This window comes from Heterocephalus glaber, unplaced genomic scaffold (genome assembly GCF_053883595.1).
Source record: "Heterocephalus glaber isolate CG9 unplaced genomic scaffold, H.glaber_assembly_v1.0 deba00001004, whole genome shotgun sequence".
Classification (NCBI taxonomy): Eukaryota; Metazoa; Chordata; class Mammalia; order Rodentia; family Bathyergidae; genus Heterocephalus; species Heterocephalus glaber.
The window spans coordinates 3,990,178-4,003,042 of NW_028258179.1; the positions used below are offsets into that span (position 1 = coordinate 3,990,178).

General features: G+C 35.8%; 1 protein-coding gene across 12 annotated transcripts in view; it reads left to right on the plus strand.

Annotated features, from left to right (window-relative positions):
• The window catches only part of Sp100 (SP100 nuclear body protein), a 76,372-nt gene that overhangs the window by 17,848 nt on the left and 45,659 nt on the right, over positions 1–12,865 (plus strand). For 10 of the 12 annotated variants that reach the window (XR_002390301.2, XR_002390302.2, XR_015450562.1 and 7 more), the window contains exon 2: positions 11,806–11,962. Coding sequence is in view for 7 of the 12 variants with exons in the window: in XM_004868032.4 (XP_004868089.1) it covers positions 11,806–11,962 (157 nt within the window). In the remaining 5 variants the exon portion in view is untranslated. Of the gene's footprint in view, positions 1–3,077; positions 3,142–5,803; positions 6,082–11,805; positions 11,963–12,865 lie in introns of those variants that run through there. The other 2 variants (XM_021247062.2, XM_087209372.1) reach the window with 2 other exon arrangements.

The following is a 12,865-nucleotide window of genomic DNA, read 5'->3' on the forward strand; positions in this document are numbered from 1 at the left end:
CCACAAATTATTAAGAGTTTCGAAATAATGAAAGCAGAGCCCTAAGCCAAAAGCAGGGTCTTTCATTACTGTACAGAATACATACATGTGACTCTGCTGTCACATGTAGATCTAGTATCCACTTTGAGTTGATTTATGTGGATGGCCTGAGGGAAAGCTCCAAATCATTTCTTCATGCTGATATCCAATTGTCCTAGTATGATTTGTTGGAAAAAAACCTATCTTTTCCTTATTGAATTGTCATAACACTTTTTAAAAAACTAAATTCATTACAAGCATAAGAATTTATTTCTGCACTGTCAGTTTTGTCAGTTTTGTTCCACTGGTTTTTATTTATCTTCCCTTGATTCACATAATAAATACGAAAGTCAGAAAGTATTATTTCCTCCAACTTTGTTCTTTTTCAAAAATTTTTTGGCTATTCTAGATCCTTTGCATTTCGACTTATATTTTAGGATTAGCTTCTAAATTTTGCAAAAAAGCTCTAAAGAGAATTTCATAGGAATTTCACTGAGTCTATAGTTCATCAACCCTATAAGTCAGTTGAGGGAGAATTGCCATCTTAAAAATACAGAATCTTCCAGTCCATGAACATGAATGTTTCGATTTATTTAGATTCTAATTTCTCTCAGAGATGTTTAAAGTTTTCAGCATACAGGTCTTATGTTTTGTTTGTTAAATTTATTCCTAAACATTTTATTGTTTTGCCTTTACTTCTGGGTTTGGAAACTCAACTTTTAATTTTCCAAGTTGGCAAGTGAATTGTTGGCATGGTTTGGACCATACGTATTCCTCAGATTTATGAAGGCTTGGTTCCTAGCTCATGTTGCCTTTGGTGGTTAGTGGACCCTCTAGGAATTGAAGTTTAATGGAAGGAAGTTAGGTCACTGGGGACATGTCCTTAAAGAGGAAGTTAAAACTGTCTTGGTTTTAAGACTGAGATACAATACCGAACACTCAAAGTTATAGGAGGAAAGGTTTATTTTAGCTCACAGTTTATAGAAGTTTCAGTTCATGGTCGGCTGGTTCCAAGGCCAAGTAGCTGAGCAGAGGGCCGTGACAGAGGAGAAATAGTCCGTGGCGTGGCAAGAGAAGCAGCAGCATCCAGCCTGCCTTTCTCTTTATCCCATCCATGTTACCTTTTGGCTGGTGCCACCTGTTACACCCAGCGAGAAAGAACCAACCAGAGACCGATATTAAATCCACACAGGAGTTTATTACTGGCCGGGACTCAAGCTGAGCATCGGACTCGAGCCCCGACTGGGGGTTGACAAACATGTTTTATACACCTTGAGGCCAGCAGTTTCTACGCCCCCCCCCCACGGGATAGAACTAGTAAAGCAAGTGAAAGGTACAGAAGCGGAACGTCCTGCTGTTAGGACATTTGTAAAACAATCGTTGATTAATTGTTGTTTCTAAGAGATTCTCTAAGGGGAGGAGGTTTCTAAGCTTCCTCCTTTTGAGTTCATCTAAAGGGCAGGCAGGTGGGTCGTTCAGCCGCAATATGGAGTCTGTCTTGCTAACTGGGGTCCTTCACCACGCAAATCCAGGGTGGATCTTCCCATTACCCACATCCAGAACTGTGCTAAGCCAATCAGTGGAGTAATTCAGCTATCACACCCTTAATCCACATTCACACAGCATAGATCCACCCACCTCCAAAAGCTCCACCTATGAGCGCATGAGGTTTTGAGGGACATCCATCTAGATACAAGCCATAACAGACTCCAGCCTTTCTGGTGGGTTTTTTTTTTCTTTTTTTCTTCCTGGCTACCATGGGGTTAACAATCTTGCAATACTGTGACCTTTCTGCCATATGCTACCATATGCGAGGCCCAAAAGAAACGAGACCAAAGGACCATGAACTGAAACCATGAGCCAAAATAAATCTTTCCTCTTTGTAACTTGATTATCTCAGGTAGTTTGTGATATTGGCAGAAAGCTGACTATCATAGTTGCTTTATAGAAACAATATCACAAACTATGGGAGTATTAAATATAGTTACTCTAAAGCTTTATTTTATTTGGTCTTATATTTTTATTTCACCTCATGTTACCTCCCAAAAAATAAATGAAAGATCTCAAGGGACCTAGATGGATTTAATGTATCTGAATACAAATATATGAGTGTATTAATAAAAAAATTGGAACCAAAAAGAAAATCCATCCAAACAGGCAGCTTAGATAAGAAAAAATTAAAGTATCCAATAAATATATAAAGATATAAAAACCAAAACATCAGTAACAAACCCATTAGATCTGCAAACGCAATCTCAATAGTGGTACTGTACTATGCAGTTGGGAGAAGATTCGGAGAAACAGACATTCACTGTTGGTATGAGCACAAATTACTATAGCCTTTTAAGAAAAGATCTGGCTAGATCTACTACATTTTAAGATATGCTATTATTGACCTATGACACATCATCATGTGCCCAGAATGCTAGATATGGAGCCACAGGACTTAATGTTTTCTGGGTTTTGGCCTTTGATCTTATTTCTTTCTATTCCCCCACTCTTCCCTTTTGAAATTAGACTGCTTACCCTGTTCCATTTTATCTTGGGATTGTATAACTTGGTTTTTAAACAGGGGCTCAAGTCTCAGAGGAAACTTTGGGCTTGGTTTTCTGAGCAATTCTCTAACTCAGTAGTGACAAGCCTGACGTGTGTGCCACAACAGGCTATTTGTTATCACTGAAAGCTCTAAAAGGTTTGCCATCACTGCTCTAATTATTGAATTGTTTCAGAAGAAATTAGCGTGTTTTGGGTTATACACAGCATAGTTATTTCACGTTCAGTAAATTATGATGTTGTACTTATTTGGAGATTAAATATGGTTTTAAGAAATGTAGTTAGTTGTCAGGTTGACAAGGGGTAGAATATGATGATGAAACTTATTCTCAATTCAACTGGTTTTAAAGACTTCTAGAAGATTAGCAAAGCACACAGCCTGACCCCATTCCCCACCTAGACACACCTAGAAATGGGGCTACCTGGTACTTGGTTCATTCCTCTTGGGCTCTTGCCCTACTCTGCTTCCTGTCTGCCATGAGGTCAATGGTTTTCTTTGGCCATAGCTTTCCATCATGATGCTTCTGCATTGGAGCCACCGAGCCATGGACTGAACCATGGAGTAAAACTGTGAGCCAAAAAATTTTTTTTTCTCATTTAAGTTGTTTATGTTGTCATTTTATCCCCACAATGAAAAGCTAACACAATTATCTGTTTTTCATTTGTGCTCTTTGGCTAATGCTTTTTATACTTCTTATAGATTTTGTTAGATCTCTAGTGTTTTTATGAATACAATCATAGGACTTATAGTGTTCTACACCATTTTAGCGTTTATAGAAATTATTTCATATCCTGTTACATGAGCTAAAACTTCTAAAGTATGTATAAAACAATAGCAGTAATTATAAGCATGTATATATTTTTTGTTTAAATGACTTCATATTTTAATATTTATTGTAAAATTTGCTGTTTAATTTCATCTTTGATGTAGCATAGTGTGTTTTGTTGAGTAAATTATTTTATTTAATATGAAATCTGCATAATATGTACTGATTGCAATTTATTGACTTCTTTTGTGGCCAAGATTATAATTAATATTGATGCATATTTCAAGGATACTGGGAAAATGATGTGGCTTCTGTTTTTTAAGGTACACATTGAATAATAAATCATTCTTATAGACTTTTCTACAAGTAGATTAAATGACTGTTTTGGAATGAATGGACCATACCTGACTGTGACCACATGTAGGAAATTTTAAAGGCTTGCTAGAAGTTTTTATCTTTCTCTAAAATTTTTAATCATATCTAGCAATGGCACACATATCCCAAGGTTATAAAATTTTCTAGTATAAAATTTTTAGAATAAGTAATAAATCATATCATCTACTGCTCACAGAAAGCAAGGACTAAATATTCAGTAATTAAAAAGCAAACTTTATTAAATCTGGATTAAAGACATATCACAGATTCTTATAGAGCCCACATTAGTGACTTTGTATGCAAATTCACTGTAATGGAATTATTCATTCTAATTCACTATAAACATGTTGGTAGATGTACATAAATTTATGCTTTCCTTTTGTAGTTTGTGATAATTTTTCACTGTGATATTTAGTGATGTAAACCAGTACACAAACATTAAAATATATATATTGTTACATGAAAAAGAAATAGACAAGTATGTTTTGTCTTATGTTTGTAGACATGTAGTCTATTAAAGGACTAATTTTTAAAGTTTAAAAATCATTCTTACTAATGTATCCACAGCCTGTGTATTTTGTATTTTGACAATGAGTCAGAAACTGGAAGGCAATAGTTTTCTAAGGTCCATAAAACATTTGTCCCATTATTTGTTTTTTGAATTTTGCTTTGACATTGACACAAGCACTCTTGCTTTTTGTTTTGTTCGCAGCTACATGCCACAACTGGCTTATCTGACTTTAACAAATTTCACTGTCTTGGTTACTTCTTTTTCTGGGTTCTACATTTTTTAATTTTATGCATTTCAATATCATTTTTACAGTAACAGTAGTTTTGTAAATATTTTTTACATTTCTTTTTTCTGCTTTATTGTTTACAACTCCATGTTGTTTTTGTTTTAGCTTTCAAAACTCCAAACCGTATTTGCACTTTGTTTTTATTTTGTAGTGTTTCATAATGTTTGATTCAATCAAAAGTTACTTTCAATGTTTCAAATTCATTGTTTAATCTCTTTCTATAATTATAGTAATATATTTCTAATTATATATGTAATTATATATATCTAATTACATATTATATATTTCTAATTATATATCCTAATATAATTAGATTTGAAGGCACATTGTTCAAGTTTTCCGTACTTGAAAGGCTCCATTTAACTTCTTTTTCTGGTCTACTCCACATTATAAGTTTATTTATATAATTTGAAATTTTACATGCATCTTTCTTTCTTTCTTTACTCCCTCCCTTCTTCTTTTCTTTTTTCCTACCTTCTTATACTGAAGAGCTGCACCAAATGTCTATTGAGCAGTGGTTATCTGCTCCTGCTTCAGAGAATGCTCTGGAAATCAGTGTTATTCACCAAGTTAAAATAAGAACGGAAAAGCATATAAATATTTCAGTAGATGCATTTGATAATAGTCAACATCAGTTCATGATGAAACTTTCAGAAAACTAGGAACAAATAGGAGTTTCCTCTGCCTGATTTTAAATCACACCACATATTTATATAAATAATCATATGCTGCTTAACAATAGGGATATGTTCCAAGAAGGTTGCCTTTGGGTAATGTTGTTGTGTGTGAAAACTGCAGGGTATACTACACTTACACAACTAAGAGGAGTATGATAGTAACTAAGTGATATAATTTGCAGGTCCACCATTATGTGTTCAGCCTGTTATTGACTGAAATATCTTTATATGATCCATGATAGCATGTGTACATTTGCATGTGTATGGGCATGCGCCTAGTGAATGCTTTATTCCCTATGATTGAAAACAAGGCAAGCAAGCCCACCCTTCCCACTAGCACATTGTATGTCAGTACCTAGTGAGCACAGTAAGATAAGAAAAAGCAATTCTGTTGGGGGAAAAAGTAAAACAGTCTTTATTTGCTGGTGACATGATTTTTTTTATAAAACCAAATAAAAATCTATAAATACTTTAGTGGATTTAGGTCATACATCAATAGTTAACTTTTCAAATCAATGCTATTTCCATACAATAATAAAAAGCAATTTAAATTCACTATTATCTGAAGTAGCACCAAAAACAATAAAATAACTAGGAATAAGTTTAATAAAAGATGTACATAACTGCTATGAAAACCAAAAAGAAAAGTAAACAAATAGAGAGATATATGTAATGTTAACAGATTGGAAGCTCAATACTGTTGTCACTTTTCACCAAATTTGTTTATACATATGTTCAGTGGAAACCCAATCAAAATCCAGAAGGCTTTTCTTGTAGACACTGACTAATTGATTCTTTTTTTTATACCTATGATCTGCTCAGATTGGAGCTCAAGAACAACAAAGGCAAAGGCTACTGCTGGTCCATGTCCTCACAGGCACCATTACCCTTACAGTTGAGTGCGACCATGCTCTTTGTCTACTGAGTGGGTATGAGGTGCAAGTTTTAGCGCCTTAAAGGGAGAAAGAAACAGCTTGGTATGCAGTATATGATTTTGTCCTCAGCTTCAGGTTCTGAAAGGTAATACCATACTGCCTAGAAGTAGCTGAATGACTGCCAATGAAAAGCCACAGGTAAGGTACATTATAGCTAAGAGGTAAATCAGATTAGACATTCAAGAGAACAAGTATATACAGACTGAAGCACAGGAACATTTACGAAACCCAACTATCTTTTGTCTTGAAGGGATAAATCCCACTGCTAAATCAGATCCCATTTATGCAAAAAACCCAGTTTACAGAACTGTTTCCTACCTGGATCATATCACAGTAGTTGCACACCAAAAACAGACTGTTAAATAAAATCTAGACTCTTAATTTGGGTTTTTCTAAGGTACTTTTCTCAACTGAGTGGATTCTAGCAGTTGGCATCTGCCACAGTACAGTCCATAAACAGTTTCCTAACCGTGATGCATTTATTGCCCTAGTTCCCATCTGGAGAAAAGTATCTGTAAGGTAATCAGTCTTAGCAGAACAGGTCACTGGGAGTCACAGTACAGAAAAATTATAAACTACTCATGATTTATAGGGCTGATTTTAATAATCTGAAGCAAATTAGCTTGGGGCCTACCTTAGGGGACTAGTCTTTCTTTAATATGAAAAATCACATTTTTAATTAATAAATTTCCCTCTAACTCAGTGAGGATATGTTTCCTTTAAACCTAGTAGCACTTTATACAAAGGGATTTTAAACATAGGATGAGGTAATGCAGTCCTTATTTCTCCTGTGGAAAAAAGTAGTGAATATTTTTAGGGCAACTTCATAATTATTTAGTTTATAACAAAGACAGTTCACTTAAACGAAGCTAATAGTGGCTTCAAGTGAACCAAAAAAATTGACTTAGTTCACTAATTCCCATAAGGTTCCTTCAGATACCCTGCTGTTATGTAACACCAATTACAAAAATTACTTGAAAACAATATTTTTTGCTTTTGGATCATCTGTGTAATGGAGTCAACAGTATAGCCTTCCCCTGGCTGCTCTTGGGACAATACTGCAGACCGCGAACATGAATCCATTCTCTGTGCTTCCTATGATACCTCATAAAGCTATGACAAAGATGACCTGTTCCACTGAGGCTTTCTGCACTCAGGAAAGGAATCTCACATCTTGGAAAATGACAAAGCAGATTTCCAAACTGATCAATACAATAAATGACTTTTCCCCAGCTTTGTTGTACTTATTGTTACTTATACTCCAGGTCTAAAGTGTAAAAGAAGAACAAAGTATCTGTCAAACCCTGTTACCACTATTTCTGTAGCTGACACTTGAAACACCACACAAGCCCACTGATTCACTCAAATTGAAAATAAGATTTATAAGTGTATACTAGGTGTTGTCAGACATAGCTTGTTTTATTAAGTTTTTCACTGATCCAATAACTAAATTAAAATACCTCATAAGAGTAGATGGTGCTGGTGCCAGTTCCACTTTATCCTGGTACCTGTGGGCCCATGAAGATCATCCAGGTATGCAGAAAGAAAAGTGCTTCCAAATAGTTTCTTGTGCTTTTCCTTTAAATGCCACTTCCAATAATATATAGCCTCAGCCAAGTTTTCAAGTCCTAATTCTGTTCTTGAGTTGATTTTGATTGCCACAGTCTCATGGTTCTCAGCAAAGCTTTAGTAGCATTTAAGGTCCTCCAATATTTGAAGATTCAATGGTGGAAAGAAGGAAAACGCACTGAGCAAAGGAAATACCGTCTTAGCCAATAGCCTGCTCTGCCACTTCATAGTTTAATATAAAATAGTCATACAGCATACTATACATGTCTGCTAGCCGGACGCTGTTACTGATGAGCTCTAGACAACAGAAACACCTCTCTCCCAATATCTATAGACAGGAAATGTAATTCCAAACACTATTGGGAAGTTGCTTCAGGCTAGGGAAATGTGTTCCAAAAATCTATGTTGGAGAAAGCAAGCAAAGGAGACAGCACTTTTTTTCCATCACCAAATCTGATCCCACTCCTATTGTAATTAAGTCTTGGAGTCTCATTAGTGTTCCTGTTTGGAAGGTCTGTTGGCTGCAAATCACTCTGGCTACTGGCTGTTCCTGTGCTGCAGTCTTCTCCCACTAGAAGTAAACATTTCTCCAGTCTTCCTTCTGTTGTGACTTCTGCCTCTTCAGTTAAGAGTTAAATAATAATTAATGTTGCTCTAAAGATGAGTTAAAAACCCACAGTGCAGGATAGAATCCAGCTATCAAGAGTGTCATGTCTCAGGTAGCTGGTTAATGTCTGTCTGTTTGGTATCATTCAGAATTGCCTGGATTCTCTCCAAGGAGTCTGCTTGCTCAATTCGCTCTAACTGCACCTATAGGGTCTGAGAAAGCTTTACAAAATCTCTCTGGACTTGTTCACTGACATCTAACTCTGTTTGTAATCTCTGAGCTTTGTTCTTCTCTTCAAACATCAGTTGTTCAACAGCAACCTTAGCAGCAGTCTCTTTCTTTAACTGTTCTTCCAAATTGACCTTTATTTCCTGAAGACTCTCAAGCTGCTGAGACTTCTTTCTTAATGTGGACCCCAACTGTCCTTTTTCTACTTTTATTCTAATTCAGCTTTTAGACTAGACATGGAAGCTATTTCCTCCTTGCAGTTTTCTATTTCTAGCTGCAGAGTTTCTTCAAGATTTTCTTTTTAAACACTGTTCTGCTTGAATCTGTTCTTTTAGGAAAAGTTTTTCAGCCTTTAGCTTCTCTTCCATGTGGTCTGCTGCTGTCCTCACATGAATGATGTTCTCACGGTATTTTACTATCAACTCCCGGAGCACCTCTGTAGTATCTGGGAGGATGAAGTCTTCTGCTTGCTGAAATGATACGTGCAAATTATGTTTTCCCTGGAGCCTGTCATTGTCTTTCTGTAATCGCACCAGCTCTTCTGAAACCTGTCCCCGTGCCTGCATCAGCACCGCCATCTGTTCCTGAACATCCCTCTTTGCTTGGGAAAAACTTTGTTGTAACTCTTCAACTAAGATCTCGGAAGCTTGGGCTCTCAGGACAAGTGCAGAGGTCTGATGGCTAGAGTCCTCGGTGCTCTTCTCGATGAAGTCTTCTAGCTCCTGTTTATCTTTCATTGTCTTCTCTAGCTGATCATTAGCTTGCCTTAGCATCACTTGCAGTTTTTTTACCTGTAGGAACACAAGCACAGTCTTACCACTGTTACTCAAAAGTATAGTATAGATTAAGCTATTTCTCCAGGGTTTCTCATATTTTTTTTTTTGTACATCCTTGTATTGGTACATTTTAGGTATACAATATAATGACATTCATCATTGGAAATTTGCACCTTTACATACTCTCTTGGTTCTTATTTTTTTCCCCCTTCCCCTGCCCTCCCTTCAACCCCTCCATCCTTCCCTATTTACAAAGACTTTGTTTCCATTTTTTCATTTTCTCATATTAATTCCGTTCCCTTCTTTCCTTTCCCCGACCCCTCCCACTTCCCCCTCCCTTTTGCCCCTTTTCTTCCTATTTCACATTATCTATTATACCTTTTAGTCCTCATTTACACTTTCAGTTTCTCACACCAGAGAAACTATTCGGTATTTACACATGTGTGTCCTATTTATTTCACTTAAGAGTATCGCCTCAGTGTGCATCCATTTAGCAATAAATGTCTCTGATTTCTCGTTTTTGATGGCTGAGTAGTACTCCATTTTATTTAAAAACCCACATTTTCTTGATCCAGTCTCTAGTTGATGGACATTTGGGGTGCTTCCAAGTTTTAGCTATTACAAACTGTGCTGCTATGAACGTGGCTGCACATAAATCACTGTAGTATGATTCTTTTAATTCTTTGGGGACGATACCCAGCAGGGGAATAGCTGGGTCAAATGGGACTTCCAGTCCTAGTTCTTTGAGGTATCTGATCCATACTGATTTCCACAGTGGTTGCACCAGTCTGCACTCCCACCAGCAGTGGAGCAGGGTTCCTCTTTCCCCACACCCCTGCCAGCATTTGTTATTGGTTGATTTCATGATAGCAGCCATTCTTTCTGGGGTGAGGTGGAATCTCAGCATTGTTTTCATTTGCATCTCTCGAATGACCAGTGATGTTGAACATTTTTTCATATGTTTATTTGCCATGTCTACTTCTTTGTGTGAGAAATGTCTGTTCATTTCAGATGCCCATTTTTGGATTGGGTCTTTAAATTTGGGAGGTCTGATCTTTTTAAGTTCTTTATAGATTTGAGATAGTAGACCTTTGCCTGAGGGACCGCTGGTGAAAATTTTTTCCCACATTGTGGGTTGTCTCTTCACACCTTTAGTAGTTTCTCTTGCTGTGCAGAAGCTTTTTAGTAAAAAGTGATCCCACTTGTTGATTGTTTGTGCTAGTTCACGGGCAACTGAGGTTTTGTTCATAAAGTCTTTTCCTACCCCAATGTCTTGAAGAGTTCTACCTAACCTCTGTTCCAGCCAGTTCAGTGTTTCTGTTTTTATATTTAGATCTTTAATCCATTTTGATTTTAGTTTAGTGCATGGTGAGAGATATAGGTCTAGTTTTAGTCTTTGGCAAGTTGAAACCCAATTTCTCCAGCACCATTAAAATCTCTCATTCTTTCATGTCTTCTAACGCTCTCTTAGTCATTATGAATCTCATTTCTCTGTTATCAGTGAAGAAACTAATTTTTAAGAGAAGACAAATGCCTCTCTTCAATTTAGTTTTTAAGCAGAGACTTTTGTTTCATAGAAATTCAAAACAATAACCTGGTATTATTATTATTTCCTGTTGTTGGGTACCAGGACTGTCCATGGCTCTCTTCTGGTTCGACAAAGAAAGATGTCAGTTTTTATAACATTTAGAAATACAGAGATGTTGGTTAAAACATTATTAGAGCAATACATTTATCAACTATGAATCAGGATTATAGGCTCAGGTTTAAAATCAGGTTCACATTTGTGAAATTCAGGTGCCCAAAACGATTCACTATACATAACAATACCACAGATTTATATTAACAAAAATCAGAACTAGATTTCCCAGGAACTTTTATCAATATTCTTGGAAATTCCCAATTTTTATTTATCATAGCATCACCATTGTTAAACCGTATTATATATTTATGAATTAATTTTATAGTGTAGGATGGTTATTTCTCTCTTAACAACTACAAGTAAGAGGGAGACATCTTATTTTTGTCTTTTCAAGATTTATTTTCTCTTAGTGGCTAATTAAGATACATTTTCAAGGTTTGATTTCATTTTTATTTCACCATTTTTTATTGCTTTATTTTGTAGGTATTTAAATTAAATTCCTCTCAATTTTGTAGGAATTTAAATTTTTTAATTCAAAAAATTTTGATAACATTTGGGTGATAATATCTTTATAATGACTTTGGTTAGAACATACTGAACATTTAAAGTTCTATACTGTATATAAGTTATTTGTAACTTCCATGATTTCTTGTATGTCATCTTTACTTACTGCGTCAATTCCGTTTATTTAGGTAACTCTGCTCAGGACCACCTATTTTATATATGTTGGTTCTTCACAGTTTATCCACATATGAAACCTTACAAAAATAAATAAATTTTTTAAAAAAAAGAAACCTTACAGCTCTTCCAAGCATCTCAGAATCTTGATGACCACTTTCCTATGGTACTCTTTTTCCCTAGGATGTTAACAGATGCCCCACATGCAGAGGACCTTATGGTGACTTTATTCCAATACTTCAAAGCACATAAAGTAGAGATTTCATATGCAATAAAAAAGACATTTCCTTTCCTTGAGGGTCTCCGTGACCGTGAACTTATCACCAACAAAATGTATAAAGTAAGTGAAATTTGTTATGTCACAAACTGATAAACAAGTTCCAAATTAAGTCATGTTTTTTATATAGTAGACCCAAACTTCAAGGTACAGCTAGCTGATGGATGAGTCTCCTATTCTGTACTTCTCTGGTATTTCTGTAAATGCTACTGCAAAGTGGAGAGGGAGTGGGGAAGCAGAGATTCCCTGGATCTAATGTAAGGAATGCTGTCCCACAGTGTCCTCTGGGGTCAGGGTAAATGGCACTGGAGATAGCCAGATCAGAAATGGATGTGCTCTGTAGACATGGAATGTCTTGTACATTTTATACATGGTAAATCATGTAATTCATACAATGCAACATAAACTTAAATATTAAACAATTTTAATGGATTGATGAATAATATTATTGAACTTATTTATTGAAATAGCAATTCACAAAACATTTTATTTTACTTAATATCAAGTTTTAAAACCTAGATTGGAGAATATTAAACCCACAGGGAATGAGCATCCCGTTAGAAAAAATTTGAGAATAGATACATACCATGCTATCTGTAACATTTTTTAGTTTTCTTGTACTGTTTTTCACTGTAGTTCTAGACTTCTGATTGGAATTTGGATAAATTTTACCAATAGGCCCTGCTGGAGATTCCCACCAATGAGTCTTTCTTTTGTCCTATGAACATGTTTTCTCATGGTCAAGTTCATAGAGAGGGAGTATGGTCATCTAATTTCCTTCAGCCCCTCAGGCCCAGTCAGCATCACCTGCTAAGTCTATTCCCAAAGCACCCTGACTTTAGGCTACAAACCAATTAACTTTGAGCTCACTTTATCCTTTAAAATTGCTCCTTATATGTAATGTAAATCACAATGAGATCAGACTCACCAGTGGGTTGTTTTTCTTCCTTTCTTGTTTGGTACTGA